Here is a 16,377-nt window from a genome sequence, read left to right as displayed (position 1 = left end):
CAGAGATATTCTGCTGTGATTATCAAAATTCGTTGTACAAAATCAACGTTTAATTTTCCTTCAAATTAGAGCATTTAGGATCAGGACATTGCCCAGTTTCCTGGTGTAGAAACAGTAAAAATCACAAAGCATCTCTAGATCCTTTTGCAGCCCTAATGAAAGTCCTTATTGCCTTGAATAAGGGGGCAGTTCATACACTTTTGAGTGTGACAGCACCATTTCAAATGTTGTCTTGTAGCCTTAAAGCCCTTAATGGCAAGGCAGTAATTTTAAGACATTTGGTCTTAGCATGTAGTATTTTGTTCTTCCAACAAAAAAACCCAAATAAACCAAACCAAACAAAAAACACCCCCCCCCCACCCCCCCAAAAAAAAAAATTGTGAAAAGTTCTTCCGCCCCAAATTTTGGGGATCTGTAAATGTGTTTTACTGGTGGAAGTATTTCACAACACATTACCTTTCTTCAGTTTCTTTGTTTCTCAAGAGGTAGGAAAACAGATTTTTTTCCCTTTCTCTACTATTTTTTCCAGATTTTTATGGTTTAGAAGCCCTTGGCTACCATGAAAAAATATTAGAACTTTCTATATCATAATGCAAAAACTTCAGCAACAATGGGATTCAGGTAAAACTTTGCCTTTTTCTTGGTGTTCCCTGGAAGCCTCCCTAGTTCATTAAATTAACCATATCCAAAACTGATCTTCTTTTATTCTGCATGTCATCCTTAATTCTTCATAACACCATTCTACATCGAAAATTCCCCCCTTTCATTCCTACAGCTCCATATGCCTGAGATCTGTTCAATTTTGCCTTGAAAAGGGTGAAGAGGGGGCAAATTTTTGCTGTTTACTTCCATTCAGAACCTAGTGGGAATAAAATCAACTTGGTTTGAAAATTCAGAATGAAGAGGAAATTACTGTTTCCACAATGTATGGTTAAACTGTGAAATTCCTCATCCTTATCACAGGTTGCTTGAAGTTTACCAAAATCCTTTTGGAGATTTGACAAACTCCATATGATTGCATAGATTTACTTTGGTTTTGTATTTTAGTGTGTATTTCCAAACAATATGAGAAATAAACACTAGCAGGTACCTTTACAGTCGTAGAAAGAACCATCTACCTTGCTAGGAATTGACATCCAAACAAGACCACTTTTTTTGTAACTGAGAATTGTTCCTAACTTTATATAACAGAAATGCTTAAATATTATATTTTTAATGGTATCAACTTCATGCCCATAAACAGTTGCAGATCATAAGGCTGCAGGTACAGCCAATGCCGTCACATAATCCCAGTCCTCAGCTCCTACATTTTTTCCATTACAAATCTTCAACATCCACCATTTTATAGCCATATATTGTAAAAATGAGTCAGTTGTTGTACCACGAGAGCTACATCTGGATTGAATCTTGTTGCTCAAGATGCACGCCAGGCCATGTGCTTCTCTAGGAATAATTCTGACTCTTCTTTCATGAATGTTCTGTGTAAAGTTCCATGTTTTTACTCATGACCAAGTATGTACATCTTGTGTCCCTCATGGAAAGTCATGTGCTGCCAGTGCTGCTGCTTTCAGAGGAGAATATTCATTTCTGTGTTGTGCCATGCTCATGGCCAAGAAGCTATTTCAGGTGTCTCATTACACAGAGGAAGTCCAAAAAAAAAAGCCTCTTAAAAAGAAGTGTTTCTGCTTTCCCTTGTGCCAAATGAATTTAAACTTTTTGAGGAAAAAAGCAGCAGCAGGGAGCACATGTAGGAGTTGCAGAACCCCTGTTTTCATGAATCTAGGGAAAGCAGGAGAAAGAAGAGGAGACACAGAGTAACTCAAAACAAAATGATAAGTCATTTTTGGAAATTGAATCAAAGGATATGATTTTATGGAAAATTTGCAGAGGGTAATCCCATTGTAATCCCACTGCTGTTCCTAGGTACTATAACAGAATGTAAACCCTTATGAGATCCCATATTTTGAAAACAGGATCCTTGTTCATTCATAAGTCATATGATGCTCACTTAATGAACAGCAATTCAGCATTTGACCTTTTCGTTGATGTTTGTGTGTGTCCTCAGGCCTTATTTATGCAGAACTAAACCTGTGCAATTAAGTTAGAAAATTATATTTTCTTCATATGACATTTGACTTTTTATAGCAACTAAATGTCTTGCAAACATAATTTATCCTCACAACCTCATCTGTTATTTTCTCTATAGATACAGAATCAGGGATACAGAGATGAAGTGAGCAAACAAAGCTCCATCTCTTTTGATTGCAAATATAATTTGAATGCTATTTGCAAAAGCATGTTGGGGTAGACTTAAAGTTAAGAGTAAATTCAGAACCTAACTTTGGAGGATATTTTAAATAAGGCTGTAGACAAGCTAAGCTAGTAAAAACAAGATAAACATATCTAACAGGCATTGAAATCTTGGCTTCAGCTTGTGTTACATACCCTAGCTGAGAATGTAGTGATTAAGTCATCACATCTGAGGCCTAATTCTGAAAGAAGTGCAGTTTCTCTTGCACATGGATGAAAAACATTTAGTTGCTGGGTGTAGGATGTTTCTGTATTACAGGTGAAAAACAGCCCATAAATCCAAAATTGAAATAGGAAGGGTAGAGAAGCCACTTAATAGAAATTCTGAATTTTCCACTTTAACCAATCCTAGATTCAAACATTGACATTTCTAATATTTTGTAAAATAAAACAAGGACCCAAAGCCGACAAAAACTGCCTTGATGGAGCTGTACCTATAGACAAAAAGAAAATTAAATCAGAGTGAAATATAGACAAAAATCTTAAAAGTACAGTCTATGAAACAAATTTCAGATCTGATAAGTTTCTTTGCATGTATTTAGGTAAGACTTATGAAAATCACACAGAAATACATAATCTTTTGTCATAATAAAAATAATATTTTCTAGTGATCAACCCTATGTTATTGTGTGAGTTCCTATGTAACACAAGGAAAAATTAGCTGTGTACTAGTGGCTGATTACTGCAGAGGTAATTTTCTCAGAATTATACATATATAACATTTGTGTATAATAAATACCTGCATTTCTCTGAGTGTGCACACATTTTATTTTTCCATGTGGTGCTTAGTCTTTTTACCTCAGGACTAATTCTTGAAAGCTTTGAAAAGCTTCATGTAACCAGTGGTTTTTATTCAATTTACTTAATGTGCTTCCTTGTTTTCCCTGTAGAGGTGAAATTGCTATTCCAGTAAATGACAAATTACTCTGGCCTTAGGCCAAGATTAGCAGGCTGGAACCCAGCTCAGTGACACATTTAAGGCATGTCACCAGGGTTTGAGGCTGGACATGACAGAAGAGGAGAGGAGAGATTCTGACTGAAGCTAAAGCTCTGGTAGAGCTGCAGGCTGTCCTGTGATCTTCATGTCATGGAAGTGAAGAAATGTGATTTTAGGCATCTCTTTCCAAGAGCTTTCCAGATGATGTTTCAGTAGAAGGTCTCACTTCTCTTTGTAAGCCTAGAAGTGATGGTTTTCAGGCTTGGAAAAGATTCAGGCTGAAAGGTAAAAAAAGTTTCAGAGTACAAAGGAGAAAAGTGTATTTTAAGAATCTAAGTGACCTTTCACAGGAGTTGCATTGTTATTTTCCAAGACTATCTGCTTTACAAAATACATGAAAAACCTAGTATTTGAGTTATAAAGGTGCTGGAATTGGAGTCAGTAGTATCTGCAAATGTTTATTCACTCTAAAAACTAGGATAGTAGTAGTCAGCCAGTATCACAGGTAACTGGCCTGAGCTTCACAGAGCAAATCAGAGCCCAGAACTCTTGAGTGACAGTCCTGAGGTTCTTACCCATTCCCTTCCAAAAAATAAAACCAAAAAAAGTGATTTATTCAGATACAGTTTTCTGTTAATTTAAAAAAGAGGAAGCTGTTATGCACAAAACTGGGCATTTGCAGAGAGCAGTAGAATGAATTTATTTGGGCCAGGTTCTTTAAGCTCAACATTTTACTTTCTGGGTTGTGCTCAATTTAAAGAGCCCAAACTCAACATGGTTTAATACACACAGTGGAACTTACATAAATGTTAGTCTAATGAACCCACAGCATAATACATAAACAATTGAAAATAGCCCCTTAAATGCATTTCTTCTTTTTCTAGTGACATTCCCAGTCAATGGCAGAATGACTTCACTACTAATGGAGGGTACCTAGAGAACTGAAGTGGATCAAAGGATTGATGTACAAGCATTGTGATTGAGTTCTGCAAGGGCACAGAATACCTGGAACTGCCATGTCTCTTCCTGCCCTCAGCTGACAGATGAAGCTGTGAAAACAATGACATTTCACTGCCACAGACTGACATCTGTCAGCAGGGGAGATTGCCCAAAGGCACGGACAAGAAATAGGGTGACACTTCTGGGATTGCTATTGCAAAGAATTGCTTGCTATTTCATCCAGAAATTTGACCTGCTGGCATCATTCAGCCGCTTTTCTGGGAGTTTTAAGATTTGAGACTGGGCTCTTGGGGGTATTTGGCATTCTTCTGATGGTTGCAGTTAGAGTATAAAGGTGTCCACACTGTACCAGGTAAAAGTTTTTCTCTCCAGGGGTTGATGTCTAAACAAGGGTGAAGAGAGAAGAGCTTTCACATTATATATAACTTCCTCTGAATACTCTCCCAGGTTCTGCTGTTTTGGGTGCTTTGAAAGGATCATGGCTCTGTTTTAATTAGTTTTTATATTGTCATGCTTTTTTTTTTACCCAGTGATTTTTCTGAACCCAGGTAAAGCATAAACTGGGGCATTAGAACTTAATCCCTGTGTCTTAACATGGCAAGGCAGTGGCTACTTTGAAATAAAAGAGGTGCCTAAAAGGCAGAGCAAGCACTCAGGGTTGAAATGAAATTATTTAGATTAAGATACATCTGCAGTGAAACTTAGCTCCTCTTTACCATGAACTTCTATTACAGGATTTTTGCTTCTTGTATTTTCTGTATAATTTCTTTTGGACTAAAGCCTGGCATCCCAATGATCTTTTTGCTGTATCTGAATGTGTGTTCCCTTTTGAAATTATGAAAGCCTACATCCCTTCCCTGTACTTTCTGACTTAATAGCTCTGGCTTTTGTGTGTTTAATTACTTATGCAGTTTTAACTTTTTTTAACAGCAAAACAAAATACTGGCTTCATTTTGAAAATAAGCATACAAACAAAATTTTGAAAATGCTGATTTCATTTTTTGTTTAAATTTTACAGGAAAAGTTATAATGTTGCTTCTGTCACTATCACAAGGCAATGAACAAGTTTATTACTACTTTTAGAAGTGTTTATCTTGAACTATCCTTTAAAATGTTGCCACTCAATGAACCAGTTCTCCTCATTTTTTTCCCCATTGAAATGCCCATGTCCTATTTCCTCCCACATTAAGTCTGCAGCCATCACTTGTCCCTGCCTTCCTCCTCACAAACACCCATCTCCATGACCCCTGACTATTCTTTCAGTCCTTCACACATCCCCTCATTCCCTGCAGTGGCTGACACAGCCCCTGCTCAACTAATTTGAGATTATTTGGCCAACTAATTAGCCAGCCCTAAATTTAGACATTCTCTGATCAAGTTGTTTGCCTTCCAAATGTACATAAATTTCTCAGCCTCCAGGCCAAAGCTCACTGGCTGTGTTTCAGATCTGGGAGGCCACTCCCTATCTTACACTAGCCCTTGGTTTATATCTTACAGATATTACTGTACACCATTAATTATTATTTACATGGGTCCTAATCTCCTGTGTCCTTTGGGTTTAGATAGATATTCAGCTATTTTTCCAGAATGACAGTGATAATAGAAGTTGTGTGCAGAGGTCTTCCCAAAGCAGTTGCAGTATGTACTGCTGCCATCAGTCCTGTCTCCCCAGCACATGACATACCAACACAGGAAAACACAACAAAGCAAACACCATAAAATGTCAGTAAATACATTTAGGCTGGCAGCTGGGAGAGTTTTTGGTTATCACAGAAGTGAATTATGAAAGAGTTTTCTGGGAAGGGGGCAAATGTTAAGGGATGTTGGTATGGCTCTAGGTAAGGGAATGGACTGGTCACATTTTGCAGTTCCTGCAAATGGGAAAAATGAGTCAACTCAGTGACCCAGTAATCCCCTTCCAACACTTTGTTCCTACTTGGTATCTTTTCTTTAAACACTTTTAAAGCCAATCTGTTAAATGCTAATACCCTACTATTTTCAGAAAAGAACATTCAGACTCTTCCACATAAACCTACCCATAAGTTTACAAGACTTTGACTGGAATCCAGCTCGCAGCCCCGTAAAATGAGACAGGTACACCTGTGCATGTTAAAGCTAATGGGTCTCACAAATCCTTTGGCAATCTGTAGTGTAAATTGAGGGTATCCAGCTGCTAAGTAAAAAAATATTTCCCCCTCAGAAACTGTTTAAAAATGGTCAGGAGATGAAAGTCGGAATGAACCTGTTCCAAAGGATACATGTTAATGTGTCCTGCAACATCAGGGATCTTATTTTTAAGAAAAATAATTTTTAAATTAATACAGTAATGTTAATACACAATATTAAAATATTATATTAATATAGAAATAGATGTACATTAAGGATATTTTGAATGTGCTATGCATGTTAATCTAAAATTAGAATAGTTTAATCACTTTAATTCTATATTCTGAGGCAAATCTATTGTCTTTCAACAAGCTCCAGTGACTTCAGTGGAGGTGCTGTGAGTCTCTATGACATGTTCTGTATGCCTGGGGCAGGTACAAGTCATTTTGCAAATGCTGATTGTATAAAATATTCAGCAGTTCTGTTCTGAGCCTTATTCAGGGAATGAGCCTGATTCAAGGGTAATTCTTATTTCATAGGGAAAAAATGAAGTTGCTGTGGGAAATATTCTACACATGAAAATATACAGCAAGAACTGAAAATAAATCTCTGGTTAAATGAATTGGCCTTTAAATAGCTAAGTTCTGAAGATACAATAGAATGAACAGTGAATTCTGTCATTCAGTCCTCTAAAGGGAATAGGATCCAGTGTATGACAAATGTAGATTTTTCTAAATGCATCTAATACCAGTTACTGACTTCAGAGTCAGCAACTTTTTTAAAATAAGAATATGAATCTACTTAAAAATATTTTTATCTATTTATTAATCTATTGCAGATCTTAATATTGAGCATATAAACAGATCTGGAATAGGCCAAGCAAAGCAATGTACATTGCTCCATATACCAGGAGGACTGTCCTAGTGTGCTCACTTTTTATTCCACAACCTCAGGCCCCAGCTTTATCTTGCTGCCTTGTCCCTTATAGATTCTCATGAGATTGGCTGTTTGGTACAAGTAAAATCCTCATCTCTCTACCACCCCACTCCAGTGATTTTAATCAAATGCCTTTAACAGGTTTTTACTATGGTCCCTCTTGATTTTTGGTCCTGAATGAACAAGGTAATTAAAGTATGTGCATAATGTATTCTTGACTGTTCCCATTGAGGTCAGTGGAGCAATTATTAGCTTGCACAGCTGTTTATGTACCTTGAAGACTGTGTCATGTTTTTCTCAAATGCAACTTCCATCATTAATGGCAATGAGTATCAGTTCCTGAAAAAATGGACTTGTGAGGTGAAACTAAGGACCTGTGCTTCAGAGCTAAAATCAAAAATCTTGGTGTGACACACTCATTTGTAACAGAGAACTGAGTTTAAAAAGTCATACAAGTGCATTGTCATAATTTAGAGAGAGCAATGCAATAGCACAAATACTAAAGGCTTCTATGTGCTGCATGCACATATATGGGTGGGAAAGTTAGCCCATTCTCAGTAGGTGAAAAAAACTCACAATCTTTAAAACTAGCCTGCAATCACAGTTAACCAATATCTAATATTAGAAAGTGACAGTTTCTGTGGAGCCTCTTGCAGAGAGTCAAAATTCTGTAGTGCCAGAAACCTTACTTCAATTTGAAAGCCTAGTTTTCCTACCAATCAGCCACTAAAGTTGTGCTCTGGGCATTTTTTTTTCATCTATTCAATAATCTTCTAAATTCTGCATGTCTTGTTGCTTCATTTACAGATGATTGACACAAGTATCCAACACTTGGCTGCAGCCTGCCATTATCTCCCCTTCTTGGATATCTCAGGTTGCATTCATCTTACTGACAACACCTGAAATACCTTTGGAAAGGCTGTGAGCAACTCGAGATTCTCATGACACTGAACTATACAAAAATTACCAAGAAAATCTTACTTCAGAGGAGGTTGTAAACCCCAAAACATGAGGTTCTTTTCTTCACTGGCATCATAGTGCCATGCTAGGTATCTGGCTTAACCCATCTAGTTTCTTTATTTAGGGGTGTCCCTGTTGATGCCCTAGGACTCTGTGGTCTGGCAGGGTTATCAGCATGTCCCAGTGTCACCCAGAAGTGAGCAGAGATACAGATTCCATCTCTTTATGGCAGACAAAGCCCTCTCAGGGACGTTTCTGCTGGCAAAGGACACTACCTCAAGGACACATGGGAACATGAATGAGAAAACCAATCTGGGATTAATGCTCTCAGCCATCTCACTGTCCTTGAGCTCACTCCAAGGGTCTCTGGGGGCTGTTTCCCAATGACTGAATGTCAATATATGGCAGTAGATTTGTGCCTGGACTCAAAACACAGCACGGTTACAGAAAGGGAGTCAAGCTATGGGGCTGTGACCACCTTCCCAGGCTGGTTTTTACTGACCAACCTCTAAGAGCCTTCTCTTAAAGCTCAATCTGAACTTCCCCTGACATTGCTTCTGCCTTGTCATTGGTCAGCACTTCCCCCACAGCCTTCCCTTCTCCAAGCTGAGCAAGCCAAGTGACATAAACTGCTCCTTGTAATTCTTGTCCTCAAGATATTTCACCATCTTGGTCACCTTTCTCTGGATGCTCTCTAATATTTCAATGTCTCTCTTACATTGTGGTGCCCAGAACTGCCCCCAGCACTGGAGGTGAGGCTGCCCCAGTACAGAGCACAGCAGGACCATCCCCTCCCTTGCCCAGCTGGTGATGCTGTGCCTGATGTCACCAGGACACAGGTGGCCCTCCTGGCAGCCAGGGCACTGCTGGCTCATGTTCAACTTTCCACAGACCCAGACTCCCAGATCCCTTTCTGCAGGGCTTTTTCTCCAGCCTTTCCTCCCCCAGTGTGTATGTATAACCAAGTTTACCCCATCCCAGGTGAGGAATTGAGTATTTGCTCTTGTTCAGTTTCATGCAGCTGGCAATTGCCCAGCTCTTCAGTCTGTCCTGATCTCTGTAGTTCCTTTCTACCCTGCAGGGAGTCTTGTTTAGTATCATTGGCACACTTTACATTTAATTCCTGCATCCAAATAATTTATAAAAACATTCCAAATTGAGCACTGGTGTCTGGCCACTAACCTGATATAACCTCATTTACTGTAACCCTTTGAGCCCAACCTTGAGCCAGTTGCTCACCCAGTGTATGATGGACTGGCCAGCTGAGTGCTGGAGTTTAGCCAGGATACTTTTGGAGACAGTATCAAGAGCTCTGCTAAAATCCAAACCCACCATATCTACTGGCCTCCTTTGGTCAGCTAGGTAGATGGCCTTGTCATAAAAGGAAATAAAGTTGGTTTAACAGGACTTCCCCCCTGTGAACCTATGCTGGCTGTGCCCAGTGACTGCATTGTCTCTCAAATATTTCTCAGTTACTCTCAGAATAACATTTTCCATAATTGCTGAAGCCTTCCTTCTTTACCCTGCTTAAAAACTGGGAGAACTGAGTTGAGTCCTGTGAGTCTCAAAAGATGTGAATTCAATGTCTACCACCCTTCCATGGGGGTTAAGATGTGAATTCAATGTCTACCACCCTTCCATGGGGGTTAAGAGTATTACAGACCAGGCCCTGTACATCCAGAACAGCACAGTGGCCAGACATGCCACAGGGCCTGAAACTGGAAAGGAACTGAAGTTTAGACATGGGTGATAGGTCTGGGGATGTAACTTAATAAAACTTTATGAGAGTAAGAAATATAAAATACCATCCTATATAGACAGCCTGTACTAGGAGAGCTCTAACTGTGCTCTAACAGGTCCTCTGTAAGTACTGCACTTCCTGCTAAGCCATTCCAGGCTTTAATAGCTGCTTTGGGGACCACAAGACCAATACACATACTTAATAACTCAAAAGGTATTTCCAGTGTGCTTCACACTTTCCAAATCCTCCTCTACTATTCCTCTGTCTTACCACAAACAATTCTACTGTCATTGGTCTTATTTTCTTCACTTCTCTCAGATGTAGTTTTCTCAACGTCATCTCAGAACTTTCTCCCTAAAATCTCTACTTCTAATTAAACACTTGTTAGATACAGAAAGTACTTTGAAGGATTGGTAGGCAGCAGTAGTAATTGAAAAAAAAAAGAAATTAATTCAAATTCATTTAATCTCTTCATAGTTTTCAGATTTACAGTTTTTCTCATCTTAGCCTCAAGGGTTTATCTTTTATGCCCAGATTACTATTGTTGACTTGTTTATTCTGTGACTTCATATCTCTGTTTAGAGCAGCAACAGTGTGCCAGCCCTTTCTGATTCTGCTTGCTGATCCATCTTCCTGTAGAAGTGAGATGTAATGGGAACAGAAACTTGTGCAAATTCCAATTTGTGTTGGGTGAGCCATCACCAAGGAGCTGACACGACTTCTCAGAAACCCATTTGCATTATTCTGACCTGGGATGACCCAGGATTTTGCCTCTGCCTAAGAGTCCCATGTGCAATGGGTTCTCCAAAGATCTTGATTAAACTCTTCTAACCCAGCCAAGGAATTTCCCAACCAGCTATTTTTACTCTAAAGATAACCCTGGAGAGTTACATATCTTTGCAAAACAAAAAGGCAACCATGAGACATCTCCACCCTGTGTTATCTTTGCCCTTTTTGTGATGCTTAGAACTAGGTAAACTTTGCCAATTTCATTTTCTTGAGTCTCATTTTCTAGACAGTGGATGGTTTTTTTCCTTGCCAGCCTAAGTCTCTAACCCTTCACACCACATATTCAGGAATGACAGGAAACTCCTATCCTGCACCATCTGAGTCTGGGACAACACCAGATTGCATGGATTGATATGCAGAATAATGCAGTCCCAAACATACTTTCCTTGTTCTTTCCAACAAGTCCAAAGAAATCCCACTCTAACTTTGCCAGGCCACAGAATATACTGGGAATGATATTCAGAAGATAAAAGTGAGCTCACAGCTAGACTCTGATATGTTCCACATCCTGCATGTTTCCCACTTTAGGAAAACTGTTGTTTGTTTTTTTTTTTAATTGCAGTTCAAGGTCAATATGGCAACGATAAAAACTTTCTCTTCTGCCAATACCTACATCAAAAGCATAGTAAAATATGGCATGATTCTAGAGCCAGTTATCTTGCAGTAGCTTTTCAACAACATCAACAGCAATGACTGTATTGTCACTGTCACATATTTCTATAAAACGATGGGCTTCTTTCACAACCTGTATGTTTTTAGTAAAGAATGACAAGCCAAAGATTGTCAGAAAAACTAAATCAGGCCCTAATTCTGTTTTCAGACTAACTCTTAAAACCATATTCAGGTTCTTAGATTTTCAGAAGGTAAGGGCTGGTTTCAGGTGTAATTTATGTTTTGATGGTGTGAAACCTACATTGTAGAGAAATTTCATTCCCTGTTTAAGGAAGTGGAAGAGGTCATCTAGGTAAAAATCATATTCATCTGGAGAATTAAACATGCTTGTGGCTTAGGTTCTAAATAAGCAATAGAAGAAATATGTTTTTAGTTTAAAGCTGTCCTAAAATATCTGTGGCATAATATATTACTTCATTGTTCCAAAGGAATTCCCCATTATTTATTGTTAAACACTAACCAGTCCTAGCAGACATTTCTTAATAGACTAAACCTTGCAAGGATTGAGTCATACCTCTTGTTTTGTGCACATTATTTTTCAATTTTTTTCTGTTTTGATAGATTAAAATAGAAAACATGTGGAGCCACAAAGTTCTTCAAGTTTCAGTCCAATGCAGCTTCATAGGAAAGAGTTATTGATTTTCAATTATTCATTCTTTCCAGTATCAGGTAGATTTTGAGATTACATTCGCCAAAAAACTGCCCTGCTTCCAGGTTTAATAAATGTTAGAAGGAAAAAAAGGTCTGTGGCCTGGTATCCTGCTGCATATTTCTGTATCCAGAGGTTAATGACCTTTCAGTAAATCCCGTTTCTAAATGGCAGAAAGAATCATGGATAATCTAAACTGGAAGGACACAGTGCTGGTACAACTGATTTCTTCTGCTGGAGGAAAAACAACCTAACTCACTGCTTTCTAAAATGTAGGAAAAGGTGGTGTCAGTTTGATTTGCTTAAGACTACTCCTTAGGACTACAGGAAATCACATACTGGCATCTTTAGAGAAACACTTCTGTTCCTTGTAAAACATTCTGTGTTAACATTTCTAGATGCAAAATGAGAAAGGAAACATGTCATTGACAGAGAAGCCAACTAGTCTTGTCATTTCCCCAAACTCCATCTCATCTGTAACAGTTTGGTTCCCCGAAAAGATCTTCTTAAATTATTCAAAATTAGGTGCTTCCTTCTTTCTTGTCTGCACTAAAATAAAACTGGTTACAATTTTCCTATGCTATTAACAAGAAACTCATCAACAATTCCTCTTACAATTTTTGCCTTTAAACAAAAATTACAATAGGTCTTAATAGTTACTATACATTTGACATTTGGAGAAGACTTTAATTTTTGTTTGGTTTTGTTGTTGCGTTTTTAAATGGCTGCTGTTGGTTAGAAAGGAGATTTGCAAGAACTCACAGAATTTCTTAGGTGTTATCCAAATATTCAGACAAACATGGAACTGAAAATTAAGACCTCCTACACACAATTTGGTAAAAGACCAACAACAATTACTCCTAAGTCTTCTGTTTAACAAGCAACAAAAAAACAGTACTGTCTTCTCACTGACTGTAATTCTCTTTTTGGAAGTGACACAGAGGCTCCTGGAGTGCCATGTTTCAGCCACTGAGTGCACATGAACTGGATACCCTAAAATGATAAAACAACTGCAGCTGACATGGACCCCAGAATGCTTCAGATCCTGCGTACTCTTACCACGTTTTGTAACCTGGAGCACGCCTGCAGAATGCTTCCTGCTTTTCCCATTAGCTCCCTGCCTCCACTTGCTGAATTTCTCCTGTACTTGCACTATAAACATTTCTCCCATGTTTGAGTTTTTATTTTCCATTACTTTTTACTGTTGATTGGTTTCTGTAACCTCAGCTCAATAAGTTTTCTTTTTTCAAAATCTCTGCTTTTTATTATGATGGACCAAGTCAAACAGGAACAAGGTCCCCAGGGCAGTGGTCTCAGCACCAGCCTGACAGAGTTCAAGTGTCTGGACAATGTTCTCAGGCACATGGAGTGACTCTTGGGAATGGTGCTGTGCAGGGCTGGGAGTTGGGCTTTATGATCCTGGTGGGTTCCTTCCCACCCAGCACAATCTGTGATCCTGAAGAAATTGTTGAATTTTGGAATGGCTCAGGATTCAGACCATGTTGCAGAACTGTAATTCCCAGTTACCCCCTCTCAGTGAAATGGATTCAAACTTTGGGTAAGGATTCAATTAGGTATTCCAGTGCTGCTCAAGCCCTGTGTTTGGGCCAGTGCTTTGTCTGACTTATACCAAGAGATAGTTATTTTGCCAAAGATAACTGCAATTGTTGGCTGAAATACTTTTGTTCATCAATTGGCTCATTTAAGACAGTAAATAAATAAATAAATAAATAAAATAATCAAGCTCTGTCACAGTACAGAATATCTTAAATAAACAATCTTTTTACCATGTGTTGATGATTAATGAATGAATGGCTGTTTCTGGCAAACCACTCAACTGTAGCTCCAGGCATGGGACATCATAAGTTTCCAAAAAAGTAGTAACAGCTCCCCTTATACATGCTTCAGACAGCCACTATACATTGCAGTTTCCATGAAAAACAGGAATTTGGACTTGGATGAGTTGAGTTTTTATAGGTCAGAGCTTATAGCTCATATAAATTGTGCACACATTCCTCAATGGCACAGACCTCCCTAATATAAAAACAGATGCAGCCTTGTGTTCCTGTGGTTCATAGAGTGTGTCAGTGTTGGACATTTTATAAAAAAAATATCCTGCAGTGCTTGAAAACAAGCCCTTCTTGCTTCACTAATTCTGTCCCTTTTCCACTCCTGCCCACTTCCCCTTTCCTGCTGTAGCGGTGCAAGCATTACAGCTGGGCACATCTGCCCCTTGTAACCATCTCCAGCATTTCCACTTTGGGAAACAAACACAAAAACCACTGTAGCAGCATTACTGACAGATAACAGAGCCCTTCAATTTGGATTTTTTTTCCAGTATTGTCTGGATGCTGTATATTATATTTTTCCAGAGCTTAGGAGTTGGCCAGCAGAAAGACAGACTGCCTTGCTGTGGCTGTGACACACCAGATCAGGTTGAATCTCCTGGAGAGGATGGGAGCTGCAGAGTTGGCCCTTCCCCAGGAGCCCTGGAGTACCTCAGCACAGGGGGAGGCTGGGCAGGAGGGTGCTCAGCTCAGCAGGACCAGGCTGGCAGCCAGCTCACACAAGGCATGGAAAGAAAGAGACATTCACAGGACTGCAAGTGGTGGGTTCTGTTTCTTCAGCCCGGGAAGGTACTGGAAATTGCTGGATTGACACTGCCGAGAAAGAAAGGAGAGTTGCTCTTCTTCTTTTTAGAGTGTCTCGCTCAGGAGGCCTGATTTTCTCAAATTTTGATCTAGTTTATTAGTTTTGTGCTCTAATTCTGCAAAAGGGCAGTGGCCACAAAGTGCTGAGGGGGATCTGAGGGGTTATGGGTAGGTTTGGGCATCACAGACAACTCTCTTCTGGTTTTACAGCTCTCACAGAGGCTGTAAAACAAAACACAACCTTGGGGCAGTAAATGCAGGTGACCACCAGGCTCCTGTAGCACTGCCCATTGTGTACTCAGTTCCAGCTCTGAAACAACACCTGTTAAAAGAGGTGGGTGACAGAAGATACCTACAGTAGAGAGACTGCTGAAAATAAAGCAGAAGGTGAATCAGGAAAGGGTAAAAATACTTGGAGGTGCCACAGACACTGGTTCAAATAGAAAAACAGAGGGACTGGCACAGTTACCACAGCCTTCCTACAGAGCCATGAGAAAACACCCTGGAGATGCTGTAATACCTTCAGATGTAGCTGGCTTATTTATTGTTTGGTTTTATATTTTCTTCCAAAGACAATGTTATTATTTCAGTGGCATCACCCTCTCAGATGTGTTCAGGCAGATGCTGGCACACTAGAGCAAGTGTGGATGAAGCTCACCAAGACCATTAAAGTGCTGGAGCATGTGATGTGTGAAAAACCTTCAGAGAATTGCTTTGCTAAGTCCCAGGAGAAGATTTGAGATGGAGGAGACCTCATTGCTGCCTCTAACTCTCATCAGAGCATACAGAGGAGCCAGACCAGTGCCAAATGTGCAGTGATAGGACAAATGGCATAAGGAAAATTCTGATCACATTCTGATTACAAGGAAACTTTAATTTTTTAACCAGAAAGCTGGCCAAACTCTTGAAGAGGATCCCAGAGACTCTGCAACCTTCATCCCTAAAGATATTCAGAACTCATCTGGCAAAGCCATGACTTACCTGGAATAGCTGGATACATTTAAAGCAATATCAGGTTGAAACACTCTCCAGAGGCCTCTTCCAACCTAATTCATTCCATGACTGTATGACCTAACCAATTATCTTCTGGTTTACTTTCCACAACACCCTTATAATATTGATAGCTTTGGTTAAAGCAAGGAACTTTTCCTCATTAAACTGTTTTTAGTGTTCTTTGTAAAAACCTCTGAAAAGTTTGATCATTATTATTTTTAAACTCTTGTTGCAGACAGGCTGTCTTGAAATGCACAGCTGAACTGGAGAAACAGGAACATAATGATGCTGAGCCTCCTTCCTGGCTTGGATATGACTGGGATGGTCACATAACCACCTTCACCCAAAAACACAGATCAGAGCCTGAAAAAACAAATTCTTCAAAATGAAAAATGAAGAAATTGTGCAGCATCTCTACACTTCAAGGGTTTTTCTCTAGAGCATGAAAAGACCACTGTGTTATTTTTTCTTAAAACTAATCACACTTTAATAAAAGGCCATTTGTTGCATTAGTAAGGAAGCATAGCAAATCTTTCTCACAGGAGTATGAATGCCTTCAAGCAAGACAGCTGCACTCAGCCAGCACTGCAAACTCTCAGATGTTGATTCAAGCTGTCTTCATCTTTCAATAATGAAAGTTTTTGTAGTCCCGTGCAGAGTAAGCAATGAATAA

General features: G+C 39.2%; 1 protein-coding gene across 1 annotated transcript in view; it reads left to right on the top strand.

Annotated features, from left to right (window-relative positions):
• Positions 1-16,093, top strand: part of FBXL13 (F-box and leucine rich repeat protein 13) — a gene marked incomplete at both ends in the record, with an annotated part of 57,777 nt that extends 41,684 nt beyond the window's left edge. Inside the window, 5 exon segments of the mRNA XM_084206489.1 lie at positions 4,232-4,257; positions 4,259-4,361; positions 8,057-8,144; positions 8,147-8,240; positions 15,940-16,093. Coding sequence (XP_084062615.1) covers positions 4,232-4,257; positions 4,259-4,361; positions 8,057-8,144; positions 8,147-8,240; positions 15,940-16,093 — 465 coding nt within the window.
• Between the last annotated feature and the right edge of the window lie 284 nt (positions 16,094-16,377).

The sequence above is a fragment of the Fringilla coelebs genome (assembly GCF_963513975.1).
Source record: "Fringilla coelebs genome assembly, chromosome: 5".
Lineage (NCBI taxonomy): Eukaryota > Metazoa > Chordata > Aves > Passeriformes > Fringillidae > Fringilla > Fringilla coelebs.
This window is presented reverse-complemented; position numbering and strand designations above follow the sequence as displayed.